The sequence below is a fragment of the Castor canadensis genome, chromosome 12 (genome assembly GCF_047511655.1).
Source record: "Castor canadensis chromosome 12, mCasCan1.hap1v2, whole genome shotgun sequence".
Taxonomy (NCBI): domain Eukaryota; kingdom Metazoa; phylum Chordata; class Mammalia; order Rodentia; family Castoridae; genus Castor; species Castor canadensis.
The window spans coordinates 23177478-23200079 of NC_133397.1; the positions used below are offsets into that span (position 1 = coordinate 23177478).

At 41.5% G+C, this 22602-nt stretch overlaps 1 protein-coding gene across 1 annotated transcript; it reads right to left on the bottom strand.

Moving 5' to 3' along the window:
* Positions 1-184: 184 nt before the first annotated feature.
* Ppm1g (protein phosphatase, Mg2+/Mn2+ dependent 1G) lies at positions 185-21952 on the bottom strand. Its single transcript, XM_020154748.2, has 10 exons — positions 21656-21952; positions 5322-5391; positions 4748-4833; positions 4292-4424; positions 3246-3661; positions 2525-2665; positions 1950-2184; positions 1450-1579; positions 1113-1215; positions 185-797 (listed from the first exon to the last, which is right to left on the bottom strand). Exons 1-10 carry the CDS (start codon positions 21773-21775, stop codon positions 594-596), a joined length of 1638 nt encoding a protein of 545 aa, XP_020010337.1. The 5' UTR covers positions 21776-21952; the 3' UTR covers positions 185-593.
* Between the last annotated feature and the right edge of the window lie 650 nt (positions 21953-22602).

Below are 22602 nucleotides of genomic sequence, written 5' to 3' on the forward strand. Positions count from 1 at the left end.
GTGTGCGCTCCGAAGGGCCAGCCTGCCTGGCAACCGCTTGCTCTGGCGTTACCATGCTGGCCCCTCTGCTTACCAGCGCGCGGGACGCACACCACACACGCACGGGGAGGGACTCGCCAGAGGCTCCGCTTGCGGCCACGTCTGGGGCCACGGCAGCAGAGAAAAAAAGGACACCATGGCACGATTAGGTTTTGGCCTTTAGTCTGAAAAAGTGTTGATTGAAAGTGTACAACAGAGAGCGGGTGCAAGCGGCTGGGGGACCATGGAGCCGCCAATAAAAAAGAATGTCCTTAAATAAAGTGTTCACAGAGTAAAAACCAGAACCACCAGTCCTTCCCTCCAACACAACAGAGCACAGGCACAGAACCCACCGGTCATGAGCCCAAAGGAGCACGAAGGAGGCTGGAGAGGACATCAGAGGCTCCATCCCGCCATATGGAAGGAGAGCCCTCTTTGGAATGGGGTGAGGAAAGCCACCCAGCTCCCCCTGCACACCTCATACCCACTGCTAAGGCTAAAGGAAAAGACAAAACTCAGTCTCAGGTCCGGAGGGCTCAGAAAACAGTCCAGGTGGGCAGGGATCTGGAGAACTGCTAGTCCCGCTTGGCCTTCTTCTTGTCACTGTTGCCATTCTCTTCAGCCCCCTCACCAGAGAGTGCCTCCTCGAGTTTCCGCTTGCCACTCTCTGGCTGGGGCTCTGCAGTGTTGCGGGGCTTGAAGCAAATGATGATGCAGGTCATGTTGTCACACCCTGTACCATCCCCAGAAGTGTCTGGTGCCAGGCACTGATCCAGCAGCTACAAAAAGGAAGGGGCAGCTCAGCCACAGGGTTTAACACCTTCCTGGGAATGTATGGTCCCACAAGAGGGCTGGCTGTGCTAACACAGGGCAGTGGAAGGAGAGGAATGGGCAACATAGGTATCACAAAACAGCTACTTCCAAATCCATGAGGTATACAGTTGTATACCTTCAGGGACATGAAGAAGTGGAGCTTTTTAGTCAAGGTCTGGCATCTGTGGGTAATTAATATGCCCAGGCTTTGGTTTTAGCTCAAGTGAAAACAAAAAAACTTTGGCTGTGCAGAGCAGACACCCTCTCACCCTCAGACTCACCTCTTCCACGATGGATGACAATAACCGAAGCTCCCCATTTTCATCACGCTGGCTTATCTTTGATTGAATAAAGTCTACAACTTCCTGGCTGCTCATCACATTCCTGGGGTCAAAAACAATAAATAGCCAGACTCATCTTTAGTCCCATCAAGGCGAAGCAAAGGAGCAGAGGTGGTAACCTAGGCCAAATTCAACACCTACAGATTCTCCTCAGCCTTAGACTTAGTGGTTTTGACTCAGCATGAGGCCTGCCTTGCCTCTAGTTCTGCAGCATTTCTGATCCCTACAGAAGTAACACTACAGAAAGGGCATTTGAGGGTGTTCCACCAGTGCTCACCAGATGCCATCACAGGCAATGACCATGAATTCATGGTCATCAGTGAGAGTCAGCACCTTGATGTCAGGAAGGGCTGAAATCATCTGTTCCTCAGGTGGCAGGTTCTTGTTTCTTTTGTAGAAGTGATCTCCTGGAGGAAAGGAGGTGACAAGTAGTTTGAATACTTCTCACACACTTGTGTTTTGAGTCAGGTCAAGCCTTGCTACTCATTCCTTGCCTTCTTAACAATCTATTGGAATGGAGAACTGGGTTCTAGTTTTTCTAGTTTCAGCCCTGTCATCAGGTTGCTGAACTTTAAGTAGCTCATCTGTTTTTTCATCATCAAGGAGACATGAGGATAATGTCTATCTTAGCTGTTTCACAAAGATGTTTAAGAAAAGAGGTACAAGATACAAAATTAAGTTGAAAGGCACAAGGGCTATAAAGATTAAAGTTTGCTACTAAGAAGTTTAAGACAGAAAGCAAAACCCAAATCTTCCTCATGGTTTCTTGGCCCTTACCAATGGCCCTGGAGAGGTTGAGGCCCCCATTGACTCGTCCATCCATAGTGACCTTGCCACCGGCATTCTTGATGCGTGCTAGCTCCACTTCATCCTCTGGTTTATGATCATAGGACATGTCTAAAGCTTTGCCAGCTTCAGACACCACACAGCGAGAGTCTCCTGCATTGGCTACAATCAACTGCTTCCCTCGTATCAGCGCCACCACTGCTGTTGTGCCACTGTCAGAGCCAGGCTTAAGAGAAAGAAAGGGAGCCTTGTGGGGGCTTGTGGACATGAGTGCTTCCTTGATGCACTCCTGACCAGTCACCTATACTAGAGAGCTTTAACAGGAAGAGCACAAATTTCATCTCTCCAGAAACAACAGCATGCTCCCCTACTTTATGGTATTGGGGAATGAACCCAGTCCTCCCTCTTTAGATAATTCTACCCAAAAGATGTGCTACCTAGTTTCCCTTGCAGAATAAATCCACCTGACCATGATTCCAGTACTAAGATAGCAAGGGGATCAATCTCCTTAAAATTGGGATTTTCACAATTGCTGTTGGTTTTTCCAGATTCACTTCCCCACACACCTCCTCTTTGCCTTCCATCCCAGGCACCATCATTTCTTCTTCTTCTTCTTCTTCGTCCTCTTCAGCCTCCTCGGTATCGTCCTCATCTTCCTCATTCTCTGCCTCTTCACTGCTGTAGCCATCCTCCTCCTCACTGCATTCCTGCCAGAAGGAGGATCCCAGGCTGCTGAGACTGAGATAACCCCCTGCCCTCCCCCACAAACTCATACTCAGAACACCAAAAGGCCCTGACTGAACAAAGGTCCTTAAAACACTGAAAGATACAACTATATGATCATGACAATCGGGCAGAAGAGAGGGCTAGGATGAACATAACTGACACCTTGAACTGGGCTCAGCAGTCACCAGCAAGAAGGCCCTTGGAAGGCCAAGGCTACCACCCAAAAGCACCTTCCAGGGAACATGGCCAGAAAATAAATTGTCCAAAGAAAACACCCAAATATCTAAAGCAACAACAACTACCTTCTTATTCTCTCTCTAGGAGACAGACTCTGAAAGGCCAGAACTAGATCTGTTATCAACAAAGTAAGAGGTAAGAAGGCTAATAGTACCTATGATGGCAGAGATAATGCATTCCAAAGGCTAAAGCTTAGCATACAGCGGGTCTTTAGGGGATGATGTTAACTAAAATAGGAGAAGGAAGAGAGTTGAAAGCTATGGATGGCAGCCACACAGGTCCTCTCTGCAACTTCAGCATCTGCCTGCCCTCACAGGCCCTTACCTCACTGTCTTCCTCTTCCTCCTCCGCCTCATCTGACTCATCCTCACTGTCCTCAAAGAACTTGGACTTAGCAACTCGAGGCAGCTTGTCGGAGGCTGAAGAACAGGAAGGCCCAGCCTCACCAGTGGGATTGCCAGGCTCACCAATTTGGCCTGCCTCAGTCCCACGTTCCGAGTTGGAGGAAAGGCCTGTGTAGGCCTTGGCTGTGGGGCCATTTTCCTGGGAAGGAGTTTCCCTAGATGGGTCCTCAGGTCCTGCCTCCCCATTGAGGCCCTGGGACCCTGGTTCCTCGCCTGTCCCAGCTCCAGATTTGCTGTGGGGAGGGCCCTTTTGACAGTTCTGCCCGTAGCGTGTCAGCAGCTCTTCAATAGTCATGGTAGCCTCTTCATGCAGCAATGCAGCCTCCTCATTGTCCACTGCAGGGAAGAGGCTAAATCAGAGCCCCCATGCCAAACTCCTCATGGGATCAGTCCCTCTCACTACCTCAGTATCCCTTGCAGCCTGAGTTCCAACTTCCCCACAACCTCCCACTCGTTATCAAGCCTCAAAAGAACATTTTCTACCTTCCTTCTCCTCCATAGACCGCTTTTGGTCTTTGTCTTTTACCCCTTTCTCAAGTCAAAGTCACTTTATTTCCCTTCTCACCTCTAATCTGGTATTTCTCAGTTGTAACCTCTTTTCTAGCTGAGGACCCAGGAAACCCACAATGCTAACTTAGGACTAGGCTAGGGTCAAGGATTTAAAGTCTAGCTAATAACTACTCCAGTACTGGGGGCAGGGGAGAGGGGGAGGGAGAAGGACACATAAATAACAACAGGAACCAGGAAGACCCCATCAGAATAACAAAAGATAATGTACGCAAAAATGCTTACAACTACACAATGGTAGTTGACAACAGTAGCTTGACAATGGTTAATATCTCTCGATCCTTTTCATAATCATGTATAGTGCAGAACACCTGGCTCCCCAGGTCACTAGGAAGCCATCGTGTCTTGAACTGATAATAAAATGCTGATTTCCTCTCCAACACAAGATGCTATACTCACCATCATCTTCATCAGCTACTTTTTCTTTTTCATCCTCATCCTCAGTAGGTCTCCCTGCAATCTGTGCCAGTTCCTTAATGACTTCCTCAGTGGTCAGTTTAGCATCAATAGCCAAGAAGGCATCTTCTAAAGCCTAAATATAAGCAAAACAGTATAAGTTGAGTGTAGGAAAATGTGCAGTGGGTACAAAACAAATTGCCTATATATACAATCCTGGGCACAAGGATGGGATTCAAATTCAAGTGTTAGCCAGCTCCACTAGGGTACACTCACAGACAAGTAAAATAGTTCAAAGGCCTGAGAATAATAAGGTAGGTCTAAAAAAGACCCAAGTGGGAATAAGCTTGTTTTAAGCATATGATTCTCTAAGAACAAGTGCATTAAATAAGCAGCAGACAGGGGACAAAGAGAAAAGAAAATTCTCCAAGTGGAGAATTAACAGTGGGGGACACCTACCTTCTGTAGCTTGCCTTCCTTATAGGCCTTCTGATCTTTGATGATGTCAGGAAGATATTTGGCACAGTACAAGGCAACTTCCTCTCCTATAAGAAAGGTTAAGTTACCCAAAGCACTGCTTCCCATATATAGAAAATGATGCAATATTTGTATGCTATACTGGAGTAACCTCCAAGTACAGAGGGGATAAATACCTTATACCTGAAACATCTCTGTAGAACAATGTTTAGGAATGTCTGACCCAGAAAATGAATTTCACCACCATCACTTTTCTCAGGAGTATTTTAATATATCCCTTATCTTTTCTTACCTGTATACTTAGCCCTTCAGTTTTTGTTTTTTTGCTTTTTTTAAAAAAGCTAATGTAGGAAGAAGATTTTTAATGAATTCAAGGTTAATAATCTACTCAGGCCTTGAATTCATCTAAAAATTCTTTATTAGGAAAAAGGAATTGGTAGAAAGAGGAAGAGGAAAACAGAACTCTGGAAAATCAAAGAATAAAGGACCTCTTCTTGCCCTGAAAAGTCTGGAATTGGAGTCCTAGACGGTAACCAATATGATCTGTTAAAGTTACCTCCATGTCCATCGTAGACAGAAAACATGGCTGTCTCATTGTCCAGCTCAGGAATACAGTTGTGAGCATCCTAGGAAAAGAACACAATCAGCATATCTCAAGGTCAAAGCTGATCCCTCCTTGTATATCTCATGTCATAAAGTGCCTTCACACCGTCATATCATAACCCTTCCCTGACTAGTCTAATATGGCCTAGAAATGAGAAAGGAAGATGGGATAGCTGAGCACCAGTGGCTCATACTGTAATCCGAGCTACTCAGGAGGCAGAGATCAGAAGAATCTCGGTTCCAAGCCAGCCTAGGCAAATTTTTTGTAAGACCCTATCTCAAAAATACCTACTCACGATCCTAGGAAAACATATATACCTCCTACAGGAAATGAAGTAAGAATAAACTTCAGAATGTCAAATAAATAAATAAAATGGAAATGCTAGAAAAAAGAAAAGATCCAACACAAAAAAGGGGTGGCAGAATGGCTCAAATGGTAGAGCACCTGCCTACTTAAGCATGAGACCCTGAGTTCAAATCCAAAAAAAAAAGGATGGGATAGTAAGAAATAAACTTCAGGAAATGTTAAGAACCAGAGCCTTCACTATCTAAAAGTCTATAGGAGAATCTTAAAACAGATTAAATGAAAGCACTCAAATTTATAAAGCTGTGTAAAATTATAAAAGAAAGTATAGCACATCTAAACAAATTCTCTTCTCTCAAAGCTTAATTCACTCAAGAAGTTATTCTCAGAGGATATATTTACAAAAGAATATCTTCCCCCAAAATAAAGCTATTAAAGTATACTGTGTTTACTACTTGTTAACTAGAATTCACAACACTCCAGACTGTCAGCCTTCCACTTTCTATTCCCAGGTGGAACTGAATTAATGGCATAGCACATCTGAAAACTTAAATCAAATTCTTCATGTTGTTCTGGGTGCTTAGGCTATGTTGGTGAACAAAAGATCCAATATTCATTTTAAAAAAACTAAACATTCTAGTGAGGAATATATACAATAGGAAGCACTACTGAAAAAAAAAGAAAAAGGAGAACTGGATTAGATTTCAGAAAAGCAGTGAGAACTGTAGTGACATGGAATACAGTGTAAGTACAGGCATGCTAACCCCTTAAGAACCTGTACCTCAGCAGTCCACCTTAGCAGGCAGTGTCTAATTAATCTGGACAAGAACAATTTTGCCACTTTAAGGTTGACTTTAAACTTATTGATTTTGTAGCTTGGTTTGTTGGTATGAATTTATATCCAGTTTTATGTTACATTTACGTAACAGTAAATTAAAATCATTTTAATGAATACTAGAATTCTACAAGTATTGCTTTCCTTGAAAAGAAAAATCCATGGAAGAGCTCCAAGATATTTTAAGTAAAGAAAGCAAAAGTACACTAGGCTGGGGAAGTAGCTTAGTGGTAAAATACTTGTATGGCATGTGCAAGGCCCTGGGTTTGATCCCAGCACTTAAAAACAACTAAAACAAAATAAACCAAAGTACACAAAAATGTATATAGTAAGCTGCTTTTTGTGTAAGGAGGGGGAGCATAAGGCTGAGTGCAATGGATCTCAGCTACATATAAGGTGGAGATCAGGAAGATCAATTTCAAGGCCAGCCGATGGCAAAAAGTTAAAAGTGCCAAGTTCAAATCCAAGTACTGTCCCACCTCCCAAAAGAGGGGAGCACAGACTTGTATTTTCATACTATAATACTACAAGGATACACAGAAAATGAGTGCATAAAGGTGGAGACAATGGGAAGAAGACTAAACCATGGGAATGTTTTAACTTTTTCTAAAGTAAATTAAATGTTTTTTAAAAAGACTAAATTACTAAAATGTAAAAAGCTAGTCCAACAATGCCACTTTTTTGGTAGGAGAGGGAGAAGCAGTCTTCCTAGCCATACTTTTTTGCAGGTGGAACAAAGAATATTAACTGGTCTCTCTCTATCCTGCAATGCTACTCTAGATCACAACTGTATCATCTCTCTTGAACCTATATCCTCTATTTAAACTATGATGTCCTCATCTGTGCCTCATCTCAAGAGCTTGTCATTTTGAAGCCCATCTAGCCCAAGTGAGCATATGAAAAAATACTTAACCTCATTAGTAAATAAGTAAACATTAAAACAAACAAATACCTTTGTACAAAAATCAGAATGAAAAATAATATCCAGTGCTAACTGGAGAAGGTAAAAACACATTCTCATAGCCTGATCAACAGGAATATAAATTAGTACGGCTTGCCTGGAGGCAATTTGGTAATATGTACTAAAATTTTATGGAATTAGACAAGGTACAAAAAATACGTGTTAAGAATATTACAGCATTACTTAATAATGATAAATAACTATAAACTTTCTGAACTTGCAGGAATAGATTACAAATGGTACATTCCTCCAATGGAATATATACAATAGCTGTTAGATATAAATGACTATGAAACCAGGCATGGTGGTACACACTTGTAATCCCAGCACTTGGGAGGCTCCCAGCACTTGGGAGGCTGAAGCAGAAGGATCTCAAGTTCAAGGCCAACCTAGGTTACATAGTGAGACCCTGCCTCAAAAAAATTTTAAGGGCTGGAGATATGGCTCAAGCATTACAGCACCTGCCTAGCAAATGTGAAGCCCCAAGTTCAAACCCCAATACTATAAAAAGATAAAATAAAAATGAAAAAAAAAAAAAAAAAGCCAAGTGTTATGGTACATGCCTGTAATCCCAGCACTGTTAAAGCAAAGGCAGCTTGAGGTTAGCCTGTGCTACATAGCAAGTTCCAGGCCAGCCTGGCTACATGATGAGACCCTGACTCAAAAAACAAAACAAACATCCATATTTATATAAATAATAAAGGAAATGATGAATACATGATAATTCAAAACAGTATTGTGATAATTTTGTTTAATTTAAAAGTTACCTATATGTATATATCAGTGTGGAAGATCACGTATCAAACTTAAGAGGGTGAAATTTGAATAGTAATTACTTTCTACATTTCAATGTGCATTTAGTTTGTTTTTTTTTTAATAATAAACCACCCTGCTCCATTCTGAATAATAATGACAAGATTAACCTATGAATTGGTCTTGAGTTACCATTCTGCCATGTAAAGTCAGACCATTAAGGAACTGATTGCAAAATTCCTTGCTGATACCAAAATGTGCAGCTGCTCAAGTAATAAATAACCTATGTACATCCTCCTGTATACTTTAAATCATCCTAGATCACATATAATATCTAATACAATGTAAATGCAGTGTAAGTGGTTGATGTACTGTATTCTTCAGGGAATGACAAGGAAAAAAGTTTGTACATTAGGTGTGGATTCCAGTCCTGAAGAGGGGAGGGTGGAAAAAAGGGGAGGGGAAAGAAAAGAAAAAAAATTCTGCACAACCACATTTTGTTTTTTCTGAATATTTCTGACCTGTAGTTGGTTGAATCTGCAGGTACAGAACTCATGGATACTGCACTGTATAATCTCTAGCCAGCTACCTTGTGGTGTGCAATTTTATCCTCTATAATAAGGACTAACAATATCTACCTTAGTCACATTGTCACAGGACTGTTTTGAGGATGATGCAGAACATGTAAAAGCCCTTTATAAACTGGAATTTGTTATATAAACAAATATTCTGCTCTGAAACGTGGCACCTGGTTCACATTTTTCTTCTCTATCCTTTTTCTCAAAGAGAATGCCCACAATAAACACTCAACTTACACCTAGAGATCTCAGTTCCTAGAGTGATTCCGCATTACCTCTCCTCCACTTCTTGGTGAGGTTTGGATCTATATTATCACTTGGAACTGTTCTACCTTCTCTAAAGCACTTCAATTTCCTTTATATCTTCCCTCATAAACTTTATCCTTGGCTTTCTCTGGCCCTTTCTGAGCCAGAGCCAAATACATCAATACTGTCTCCAAGCAATCTAGAAAAATTCATCCAACTTTGTATAACCCCACCAACTGCTTTCTCTACTTCTAAAACAGACTCACTAAGTACTGCTAGTCACAAAGTGTATGGTTGTAGCCACCACTTCCATTCAGCACTTTTTGCATACTCTGTATTGACTCCTAAATACACGCAGCCAGTTGCAACCCTTTTCTACAAGTTCTCAATGCTATTCTCCTTTCACTAAGCAGGTAAGTTTACCTCTTACATCAAGGTTCCATCTCCATAACTACCAATCTTCCCTATTCTACCACAAATTTCCCTTACCTTTGTCTAACCTCTCCTTTACCTCTGGCTACTCTCAGATTAATATTTCCTGTTTAACTCCTGATCTCAAGCCCTTCTCTATCAAGATCTTACTTCAAATAGTGGGTTTTTTTTTTGGGGGGGGTAGGTGGGTCAACAGTACTGGAGTTTGAACTCAAGGCCTTAAATCTGCTAGGCAGGTGCTCTAGCACTACCACACCGAGTTTATTGGGATCCCACTAACTTTTTTCGGGGGGGGGAGGGTGACCCCACCAGGGCTGGCCTCAAATCTCTGTCTCCTAAGTAGCTGGGATTAAAGTTGTGAGCCACCACACCCCACCCTCCAAATAGTTATTTTGCAGATTTCACTCTCCCCAAATATTATGTAGGATTCAAAAGTACACATAAAATGTCACAGTTCCTGGAAGTTCTCTTGGATTCAGTGGAGGCATAGTCCTATACCTCCAACTGACTGTTTCTAGAGATGTCTCCAGGCTGGTGGAATGCCTCAAGTGGTAGAGAGCCTGCCTAGAGATGTCTCTTCTCTACCTGAAAGTGTCTATAAATAAGAACTGGGAAGTTTCCATTGAAAACCAACAACAACAAAAAAAACCAACAACAAAAACTACCTTCCCCTATAAGTCTTAATTCTTTCAATGTTATCCTAACTCTCCCAGGCAACACCTACTACCAGTCATCCTTAACTTTCTGGCTCCACCATCCATCATTGAGTTCTGCTGCATTTTCCTTGGTAGCTTTCATCATTGTTTCTCCATTACTTTGCTTTAAGGCACTCAATCATCCCTACCCATTCTTATAACCTAATCTCTTAACTCTCAAACCATTTCCCTACTCTATTCTTGACACTGATGCTTCTCCCCTCCACAGCAAAGCAGTAAGCAGATCTGCTTCAGCCTTTTCGCCTATCCTTCCAATACTTTTTCTTCCCCCATTTTCCTCTTCCCCACTTGTCTGTTAAAGCTCTTTCCTTGTCTCTCCACCTCGAAGACACCCTTCCCTACCACACCAATGCTCTAAACTTTTAGTATTCTTTCCCTTACCAATAATGGGCACCCAGCAGATGCCACCTCTTATTCTATCTAACATTCTATGGGAGAGAGGGAGTTCAAAAATGGATTTTAAATCAACAAAGACTGTCGTAAGGGACTCCACCCTCATGAATGGATTAATGCTGACTTTAGGAAATGAGTTATGTCTGGCAGGCATATGTAAGTTCCCACAAGGCTAGTTACAAAAAGAGGGAGTTTAGTCCCTCCCTGGTCACTTGTTTCCTAAGTCTTGCCAAGTGATCTCTTCCACATGTGCTCCTATCATCTACCATGATGAGGCCCTCACCAGAGCTGAGCATATTCCAGCACCAAGTTATTGTACCTCGAGAACTGTGAACTAAAACAAACCTCTTTTCTTTATCAAGTACCCAGTTCAGGTATTCTGTCATAGCAACACAAAACAGACTAAGATAGGCTAAATCATTTCTGATCATTCATATGCTCAAAAATTTCCTAGCAATTGGGGTGGTATTTCATTTTCCAGGAGTTTGACATCATTTGGGAGATTTTTCTTTCATATAGTGACCATCTTATTTCCAATAAATCATTAATAAAAATGCAAACAACCACCTCAAACCCATTGGGCTAGCTACTATAAAAAAGAACAGATAATTGTTGGTAAAGATGTGGAGAAATGAGAATCTTTGTGCACTGTTGGTGGGAATGTTAATTAGTACAGTCAGTGTGGAAAACAGTACGGTAGGGTAGCTCCTCAAAAATTAAAAATAGTTACCATTTATGTAGCAATTCCACTTCTGAGTATATGACACCCCCAAAATGAAAGCAGGGTGTCAAGAGATTTTGTGTACCCATGTTCACAGCTTTATGCACAAGAACCAAAAGGTGAAAGCAATCCGGTATATATTGATATGGATAGATGAAATATATACACACACAATAGAATTATCATTCAGCCTTAAAAAGGAAGGAAATTCTGACACAAGCTACAACATGGACAGACCTTGAAGTCAGTGTGTTATTTGAAATCATCCAGTCACAAAAAAGCAAATACTGTATAATTCTACTTATATAAAGTAGTTAGAGTAATAAAAATCATACAGACATAAAGTAGGGAGAGAGGGGAAGCGGGGTGGGGAAGGTGACCCAAATAATGTACACACATGTGAACAAATGCAATAACAATAAAATTTTTTACAAAAGAAAGTAGAATGATGGCTGTCAAGGACTGGGGAGAAAAAGAATGTTGTTTGGTGGGTAGAGTTTCAGTTTTGCAAAATGAAGAGTCCTGGAGAATGGGTGTACCGTGTAAATGTACTTAACACTAATAATTTGTACATTTTTCAATGGTCAAGATGTAAACTTTATGTTATGTGTATTTTAACACACACACACACACACACACACACACATACTTTCCAAAACGAAAAGCCCAGGGGTAAGATGGCTTCATTGGTGAATATTAGTAAATATTTAAAAAAGAAACATTATACAGTTGGCCCTCCATAACTGCAGGCTCTATATCCCTATTAAAACTATTCACAAAAAAAAATGCACTTGTACTGAACATACAGAGACTTAATGTAAAGTATTAAAGTAATCTAGAGATGATCTGAAGTATATGGGAAGATGTGGTATATTATATGCAAATATTAGAACATTTTATATAAGGGATTTGAGAATCCTCTGATTTTGGTATCCACAGGGGTCCTGGAAACCAACCTCTGTAAATACCAAGGGACAACCATACCAATTTTTTGCAAGTTCTTCCAAAACATAAAAGGAGGTAACATTTCCTAATTCATTCTATGAGACCATAGTAGATTACCCTGATACCAAAACCAGACATACCCATCACAAAAAAAAACCCTGAAGCTCAGTACTGTACAAATAAACACAAAAATTCTCAACAAGATACTAGCAAACCAGTTAGGCATAGCAGTGTATACCTGTAATCCCAGCACTCAGAAAGCTGAGGTAGGAGGATCAAATGTTCAAGGCCAGTTGAGGCTACACAGTGAGGCCCTGCTTCAAAAATAAAAAAATAAAAGTATCAAAACACTTAAAAAAGAATCATACAGCTGGGTGCTGGTGGCTCATGCCTATAATTCTAGCTACCTGGGAGGTTGAGAAGGGGAGGATCTCCATTAGAGGCAAGCCTAGGCAAATAGCGAGAGAGAGCCCATCTCCAAAATTACCAGACCAGGCTGGCAGAGAGGCTCAAGAGGTAGAGCCTCTGCCTAGCAAAGCATGAGGCCCTGAGTTCAAGCCCCAAAACCTCCAAAAAAATAAATAAATAACCAGACCACAATGGACTGGAGTTGTGCTCCAGCTACTAGTAGAGAGCCTGCTCTACAAAAGCATGAAGCCTTGAGTTCAAACCCCAGTCCCACCCAGAAAAAAAAAAAAAAAAAGGTATGTAAGGTTGGTATAACATTCAAAAAGCAATTAACGCAAAATACCATATCAACAGAATAAAGAACAAAACCACAGGATCACCTCAGTAGATAAATAGGATTTGGCAAAATCCACAGCCCACCATTAATGATTAAAAACAAACAACCAATTTAGGAATAAAAGGAACTTCTTCAACCTGCTAAGATTTTATCTACAAGGGTTGGGGATGTAGCTCTGTGGTAGAGTGATTGCTAGTATGCACAAGCACCTGACATACATGCAAGCATGTAAGTTCATCTACAAAATCCCTACAGTTAACATTCTACTGGTGAAAGACTGAAAATCTCCCCACTAAGATTAAGAACAAAACAGGAATGTCTGCTTTCATCACTTCTGTTCAACATTGTACTGGAGGTACAAGGGCAACTTTAGATTGGAACAAAGGAAGTAAAACGATCTCTATTTGCAGATGGCTTGATCTTACATATAGAAAATCCTAAGGAATCCACTAAAACCCACTATTAGAACTAATAAATTCAGCAAGGTTGCAGGACACAAGATCAAAATATAAAACTCAACTGTGTATCTATCCACTAGTAGTGAACAATCCAAGAAAGAAACTGAGAAAACATACTGGCTTATAATAGCACCAAAAAATAAAATACTTAGAAATAAATTTATACTCAGTACAATTTAAAATAAGCACAAAACACAAAACCCTGAAAACTACAAAAAAATTGCTTAAAGAAATTAAAGACCTAAATAAAGAGAAACAGTTCATTAACCAGAAGACCTAATATTGTTAAGACAGTAATACTCCACTTGGGCACTGGTGGCTCAGTCTACAATTCCAGCTACTAAGGAAGCAGAGATCAGGAGCATTGTGGTTCAAAGCCAGCCCGGGCATAGTCTTGTGAACCCAACATAAACATGGCTGATGGAGTGGCTCAAGTGGAAGAGCACCTGCCTACCGAGTGAGAGGCTAAGTTCAAACCCCAGTACCACCAAAAAAAAAAAAAAAAAGAAAGACAGTAATACTCTGATTAATCTACAGTTCAGCACAATCCCTATCAAAGGCTCTGGTGTCTTTCATGAAGAAATTGAGACGCAATTCCCAAAGTTCACAAGGATGGTAGCTCACACCAGTAATCTAATCCTAAATACTCAGAGGCAGACACCAGGAGAATTGCAGTTTGAAGCCAGTCCAGACAAATAGTTCTTGAGACCCTATCTCGAAAAAAAAATGCTTTACAAAAAAAGGGCTGGTGGAGTGGCTCAATGTGTAGGTCCTCAGTTCAAACCCCAATACTGCTAAAAACAGAAAAAAATTCACATGGAAATGCAAGAGATCCAGAAAAGCAGAAACAAAAATAATAAATCTGAAGATTCTTACTTCCCAATTTCAAACTTATTGCAAAGCTACAATAACTGAGATAATGTGGTACTTGAATAAGGACATACAGATTGATGGAATGGAATTGAGAGTCCAAAAATAAATACTTGTGTTTATGGTCAAATGATCTTTGACAATGATGCCAAGATAACTCAAAAGGGAAAAGGAATACACATGATACTCAGACAACTAGATATCCACATGTAATATACACATGTAAAAGAATGAAGTCAGCTCTCTTCCTTATGCTATGCACAAAAACTAAGTTAAAAAAGGATGACGGATTTAAGAGATCAAATTATGAAACTCTTAGAAAAAAACCTAAGAGTAAATTGTATCTTTCAGGTAGGCAAAGCTTCTTAGATACAGCATCGAAAGTACAAAAGACAAGGAAAAAAACTTGATAGATACACTTCAAGAAATTCTGTGCTTCAAAAGATACCATCAAGAATACAAAAAGGGGATTGGAGGTCTGGTTTAAGCAGCAGAATACCTACTTTGCAAGCATGAAGCTCTGAGTTCAAACCAGAGTCTCACCCTCTCCCCAAAAAAAGAATACAAAAAGGCAGCCCACGAAATGGGAGAAAATATTTGCAAATCATGTACCTGATTGGAGACTTGTAACTAGAATATATAAAGAACTCTTACATCTCAATAAAGACAATTAAAAATGGACAGAGAACCTGAATAAACATTTCTCCAAAGGAAATATAAGTCTGACTGATAAACACATGAAAAGATGCTCAAACATCATTAGCCATCAAAGAAATACAAATCAAAACCACAGTGAGATCACATTCACTACAATGGCTATTATAAAAAAGATAAGTATAGGGAGGGCATGGAGAAAACTGCACCCTCATATATTGCTGTTAGAAATGTAAAATGGTGCAGCCACTTTTCTAGAAGAGTTTAGTAGTTCCTCAAAATGTTAAACATGTAGTTATCATATGACCCAATCTGAGAGGAAAAAAACCAAACCGACCTTTTTTTTTTAACTACTCTACTCATAGCACAAAATACTTCTGTGACTTCAGGGTTTTCCCACACATACCAAGAGTCCTTAGGCAGTGGACACCAGATGAGTTTTCTCTAACTCAATTCTGACACAACCCCTTCCCTAGGTCCAATTAATTTGCTAGAGCAACTCACAGAACTCAGGGAAACACTACATATACTGGCTTTTTATGAAAGTTACTACAAAGAATACCAATGAAAAGATACACAGGGCGAAGATTTGGGTTCAAGAGCTTCTGTGCCCTCTCTGTGCAATCTACCCTCTAGAAATCTCCACAGGTTCAGCTATCCAGAAGCTCCTTTTGGATTTTTATAGAAGCTTCCATATGTAGGCATGATTAATCAAATCACTGGCCATTGGTGACCAACCTGTCAACCCCTCTACCCTCCCTGGAGGTTGGAGGTATGGACTGAAAGTCCCAACAGTCTATCCCACCTCAATCTTTTTTGCGACAAGCTCTCATTCTAAAGGTATCAGACTCCAGTCAAACCAGTAGTACACAAGACACCATTTTGATTATTTCAAGGATTTTAAGAGTAATGAGACATGAATGAAGATCATATATATATATATTTCATAGTATCAAACTCAGCAACTCCATTCTTAAGTGTTATACCCAAAAAAAACTTGTACATGAATGCTCACAGCATCATTATTCGTAATAGCCAAATGTGGAGATCCAAATATCAACTGACTAACAGATTAAAACAAATTATATATCCATACAGAGTATTTGGCCAGAAAAAAATGAAATACTGATTGATTCATGACTGATTGATGACCCTTAAGAATATTATGCTTAGTAAAAGCAGCCAGATGTTAAAGGTAATATATGTGTTATTCCATTTATATACAATGTTCAGAATAGGTGAATACAGAGCAGAATATAAATTAGTGGTTGCTAGGGGTTAGTGGAAGAAATATAAGAGACTGCTAAAGAATATAGGGTTCTTTTTTTGGGTGATAAAAATGTTCTAAAATGGATTGTGGTGATAAATGTACAACTATATACATATACCAAAAAAAAAATCACTAAATTGTATCCTTTACTTGGGTGAATTATATCTTAACAAAGTTGTTTACAAATGGACCTGTAGAGACTAAGGGTGTAACACCGTGGCAGACTGCTTGCCTAGCATTCCTGAAGTCCTGGATTCAATCCCCAGTACTGGGGGAGATAAAGCTGATATGCTATATTTGAACAAGACCTAAAGGGAAAAAGAAAATAAACACCAAACAACTCCACTGTACCACTGGAACCAGTACCATCGACAGGATGCCATTAAACATCAGTGATGTTTTAAGCTCGGTTCTAAAGATCTATGCTTTCAGATAGTATAACTATTCTTCTGGTTTTTGGGGTGCTAGGGACAGAACCCAGGGCCTTTGCATGGAATGCTAGGCAAGTGCTCTACCACTGAGCTACATTCCCAGCCCCAGGTAGTGTAATTTCTTTTTTCCTTTGACTGTACTGGGGTTTGAACTCAGGGCCTCATGCTTGCTAAGCAGTTGCTCTACCACTTGAGCCACTCCATCAGCCCTTTTTTGTGCTGAGTTTTTCAAAATAGTGTTTCATGAACTAATTGCCCAGGCTGGCTTCAAACCATGATATTCCTAATCTCTGCCTCCTGAGTGGCTATGGTTACAGATATGAGCCATTGTGCCCAGCGACAGCCTAATTATTAAGAACAGCTTACAACTGCAAGAACTACAGATCAGATTTGTTTGAATTCCTACTCTTAAGAATTTAAGTACCAAACCAGGCGTGGCATATGCCTATAATTCCAGCCCTTGGGAGGCTGAGGCAGGAGGACTATGAATTCTAGGTCAGCCTGGGCTACAAAGCAAGACCCTGTATTTAAAAAAAAAAAAAAAGGGGGTGGGGGGGTATAGTGCCAGTGGCTCACTGCAACCCTAACTACTTGGAAAGCTGAGAATGCTTCAAGTATGGGGAAGCAGTTCAAGAGACCCCATCTACAAAGTAACCAGCACAAAATGGACTTGAGGTCCATTGAGGTGTTGCTCAAGTGCCTGCTTTGTGAGTGCCTGCTCTGCAAAAGTGTGAAGCCCTGAGTTCAAAACCCAACCCCATCAAAAAAAAAAAAAATCAAGCCCTTTTCTCTCAAAGAATAATTTCAAGATGATAACCTAATAGAGAACCAGGGGTGGGGAAATAGTAAATAGCAACTGCTATCTTGAAATCTTGAGGCATAAGATCTGATATCATCCAGTTACTTAAGAACCTGTAAAGGAGTAACATAGTAGAAAACAATTTGTCCCTATTCATGGGCATACATTTGATATAATTTTATACTAGCTTTGAATTGTGAATAGGTACTGCATGGTAATCAAATTGAAAGAATGCCCTTTTAAAAAAGTTGCTTAACTGGATCCTAGATAAAGGAATCCTGATGCAGTTTAGGGTGTTTGGGATTTTGGTTTTTTTGGCAGTACTGGGGTTTGAACTCAGGACCTTGGGCTCACTAGGCAGGCATAAATTCTACCACTTTAACCACTCCTCCAGCTCTCTGATGTAATTTAGTCAAGTAACAAGTGCTTTAATAGAAATACAAGTTTGAAGCCAGAGTCAGTGGCTCATGCTTATAATCCTAGGTACTTAGGAGGCAGAGATTAGGAGGATCACGGTTCAAAGCCAGCCTGAGCATAGTTCGTGGGATCCTATCTTGAAAAAACCCTTCACAAAAAAGGGCTGAAGTGGTTCAAGGTGAGGACCCTGAGTTCAAACCCCAGTACCACAAAAAAGAAACAGATACTAGTTTGAGAATCAAATAACAAATGCTCTTTAGCGTTGGAACCCACTTTAAAGTGGACCCCACGGCATGCTTGTGATATCCCATTTTATATTTTTTCCCATTAAGAAAATAATTGAGGGAGAAATGAACCAAACATTGTATGCACATATGAATAAAAGAAAAAAGAAAAAGAAAATGATTGAAACTCACGCAGGTATCTTAAGAATTTTCTGTTCAACATTATATTCAATTCTATGTGACCTTTTATAACCATTAATAAACTTCCACATAGCAAAAAAAATAGCTAGTCTACTCAAAGTTATATTCTAGGTATTGATACTACATTTAATGAAGGGAAAGTATACTTTTACTGAATCTTTAAAAACCCTAACTCTCAAGCCGGGCACCGGTGGCTCACACCTGTGATCCTAGCTAGCTACTCAAAGGGAAGAGATCAGGAGGATCATGGTTTGAAGCCAGCTGGCAAATAGTATGAGACGCTATCTTGAAAAACCCTTCACAAAAGTAGGGCTGGTGGAGTGGCTCAAGGTCCTGAGTTCAAGACCTAGTATGGGGGAATGAGGGGAACCCTAACTCTCCATAAAAAGTTGTTGTCACTTCCAGAAACTCACAGCCAAAAACTAAAAATACCCTTGTCCCTTTAAGACTACATAAACTAAATTTGTTTTCAGATTGGACTTCTCATTAGCCACCACTAAAATCTCATAACCTTCTCTTATATATTTCTCAGCATTCCTCCACAACCTACCTCTTAACCCCAAGGCACTTAGCTCAACCAGCTAAACAATCGCTCCAAACCATGGAGAAGGAGAATGTTAAATGTAGTATTTTAATTATCCCTCCTCAAAACATTCTGGCTTCACAGCAAGAGGGTCTAGAAGAAAGTATAAAATGCCAGCTATTGATAACCATCCTTGCCTCAAGAGACAGGGCAAAACAGTTCTAAAGCTAAATCTATGCATCAGTCAAAAACTTATTTATTTATTCGTGCATTCATTTATGTTACTGAGGTTTGAACTCAGGGCCTTGAACTTGCTAAGCAGGCACTCTACCAATCAAGTCACACCCCAGCTCTTTTTGCTTTGGATATTTTTCAAATAGGGTGTTTCCATTTTATGTCCAAGCTGGCCTGGACCACAGTCCTACTTATGCTTCCCATGTAGTTGGGATGGCAGACATGTGCCACCAGGTCCAGCTATTGGTTGAAATGAGGTCTTGATAACTTTTTTGCCAAGACTGGCCTTGAATCACAATCCTCCCAAGGAGACAGGATTAGATGTATGAGCCACTATGTCAGGCTCATAGGTCAAAATTTTAATAACCTTATGTGATAACCTCACCTGAACTGAATCATTAGGACCAAGCAAATAAAGTATGTTTAAAAAAAAAAAGTATTGAACTACACCCCCAGCCCAGTAATATACCTTCTGAATAGATACGATTCACTTAAAAGGTTCTAAGTCTTATTTTCTTGTAATAGCAAAGAAACTATGTTAAACTTTCCCAAGAGAGGGGAAAAACCCCAGAAGGAAAAATATCAACAAAGCAGGACAGGATCAGAAACAGTACTTCAAGAGGATTTGTACAGGCATATTTAACTATTCGAACAAGGATAAATTCAGAAATAGCATATTAGGAAGACTTTAATGAACAGGTTTACCTCTCAGGATGATGATTAGAATCTAAAGAACAGTCCACCAAGGGCCCTACACACCAAATAGCCACGGACAAAAAAAAAGTAAATAAAAATACAGTCATTTTCTAATTACCAAAGGAGAAACCAAAAGTAAAGGGAAATGTCTAGCAGAAGCCAAAGCACAGAATCCCTGGGCAAAGAACTTGGAAATATAATTTCCAAACAACTCAATTCATAAAGAAAACTAGAAAGAAGAGTTCCAAAGAAATGGAAAAACCATTTCATTCCACAGAAGGAAGTGGAAAATAAAGAATGAGAAACTTGAAAAGCCTTACTGTGAGATGAGATATTCACCTCAAATCTCACTTTAACACAAATGAAATCTGCAGACTTCCTAACTAACCCAAACCCTAGCTTTACATTAAGGCTTTCCTTTTGAAGCTATATCCAAATGTTCCAAACTCAGACAACTACCAAGCACCCGTTTTCACTGTGCATCTCTGAGAAATATTAATGCTGTGCTTTGGTTTGATACAGATGAGAACAGTGTCTAGTGTCTTTAACAATTTGATTCTACAGACACTTTCCACCAAGGCACAAGTGCTCTAACCTTTCTGGACCTCAATTTCCTGGCTGTAAAACGTGGGAGCCAAGCCAGATGAGATGAACTATAGTATCCCCTCCATTCTTGAAATTTTATATCTTAGTGATAGAACCATTATCAAAGGTTGGTGAGAGTATAAAATTTGAATCTGAGAACAAACCATTTAAGCTCACACTGTTATTCCAGAGCTAACCACAGGGAGGAGCGAGGGATTTTGAAAAAAAATTCCCAAGGGAGACAGTATTTGGCTGTTAAACCCAAACCCACTTAGTAAGTGGATAAACCCTCAATCACAGATATAATTAGAGCATTTCCCTGGCCCCTCTGCCTAGACCTCACATTACTCTGCACAAAGACATATATTGTTTGTCTTCCTTCCTACCACACTTTTCCCTGCTCTTTGTAATTTCACATCTATTTGCTCAACACTACTGCTTTTTATCCAGATGTTTCCCTTAGCCAAAGTTTAATTTTCCTTGTAAAAAAAAAGTTTTCAGGTTGTGACGAAAAAAATTGACGAAATGACTGAAAATCAAGGAAACTAAAGAACAATAAACACAAGCAAAAGGCAATTACTGAGTAAATTTTAGAGGCATCTCGACAGCAAAAAAAAATTGCCAAGTGTAATTAAAAAAAAAAGTCAGTCTAGCGATTGACACAATTTGTGTTTTCCAAAGTCATAAAAGGCCCTGAAAAGAAAGTACATTTGTGAGTGACAACTCCTGGAGGTCAAGCGGAGCCTCTGAAATTAACAATGCGGTGCCCAAGGCCAGGCGCCAGTATTAGGAATAGGAATCGCACTATTTCCCCGGGCTTTCCTTTCACTGTCCAGTTTCTCACCCAAAGAGGCCTCCCACATCACATATTTTAAAAATAAAATAATAAGCGATCATTCGCATCTACTCGGCTCTTCCCGGATACATAAACGAATAATTAGTCCTGCTTTTCATCTTTCCTCCAACAGTAACCCTCACACGGCTTATGAGCCTGGAGGGCCGGGCTGGCAGGAGAGGTTGGCGCGAAGGCACCGGGAGAGGGCGGTCAGCGGGCGGAAGGTGCCTCTCCCCACATGGCACAGCCCTCGCCGCCACTGGCAATCGGCTCCCGGTCCCCAAGCACTGGCAGCTCCCTCTCGGCCCCGACCCCGCGCTCGCTGCCGCCTCCTAAACTGCCGCCGCGGCCTCACGCTCTCGACTGCGACCCTTCCCTGGGGAGGACCCCATCCCCCCGGTTCCCTTTCTCCGACAGGTTCCCGCCGTGCAGAGGCCAGCAAAGGGCCCTTGCCGCCTCACCTCCATGGAGACGCGCCAGCCCTGCATGGCGGAGAAGCCGTAGGGCAGCGGGAGGCGCGGGGCGCCAACCCCGTCCCCAGAGCACTTAACCGTGTTGGGCTGAGAGAGGTAGGCACCCATGGCGACGGCTGGCCGGCGGCCTCAGGGGCAGGCGAGAGGGGCGCGACCCGTGCCGGCGCCGGAGCCGGAGCCCCAGAGGCGCGCGTGGCAGGAGCGGGCCCAGCTGCTCGGCCGACGCAAGGTGCCGGTGAAAGGCGCGAGGCCGGCCAGGAGGCGGTAACGGGACAGGAGCAGAGAGCGAGCGGAAGCGGAAACCGCGCCGCTCCAGACTCCGCCCGGCCGGCGCGGCGCGGCGCGGCGGGCAGTCATTTCCTTAGCAACTCGCCCCGCCCGCGGGGACAACGGCCCGCCCAACCGTCGCTCCCGCGAGACTGACGCGCCACGCCCACTAACGGCCGCGGCCCGCCTCGCGCTTCTCTGCTCCGGTGGCTTGTGGTCTCTCGCTGCCATCCGCCTGCCGTTTTCGTTATCCCTGGCCTCTGGGCGTTTTTGTGTGAAGCCTCTTTTGCGTCGGACCCAGCGCTTCCGGTCCGTCCTGCGGTGTTATCAGCTGTGTTTTCCCCGCGCCCTCCGACTTCGCAAACCCCGCCCGATTCGGTTCATTAAAATCGATTAGTGTTTGAGCTTACGCGGTATTTGGTCAGGCCCCGGTGAGACCTGTACTGCAGAATACAAGAGGGCTTTTTTTTTTTTTTTCCTGATCAAGGAAATTGAAGACCTCCACCTATGACATAATTCGAGTTAATGCAGTGTAGAAATGTTTGGTGCAGTCTGCTGGATGAGAAGAAGGGCGAGGTGGAGCTGTTGCTTGGAATGGAAAGATTTGGACCCCCAGAAAAGGCGCCTCAGGATTGCATTATGCCCGGGGAAAAGGGAATTATGTTACA

Bases quoted from the DNA above. Each gene is read 5' to 3' on its own strand.
- Ppm1g (XM_020154748.2), bottom strand. From the start codon at position 21,775: ATGGGTGCCTACCTCTCTCAGCCCAACACGGTTAAGTGCTCTGGGGAC. The intron at 3,662-4,291 runs GTGAGTATAGCA...TCTTCCCTGCAG, and splicing joins AGTAGCTGATGAAGATGATG to TGGACAATGAGGAGGCTGCA. The intron at 2,666-3,245 runs GTAAGGGCCTGT...TCCTTCTGGCAG, and splicing joins AGGAAGAGGAAGACAGTGAG to GAATGCAGTGAGGAGGAGGA.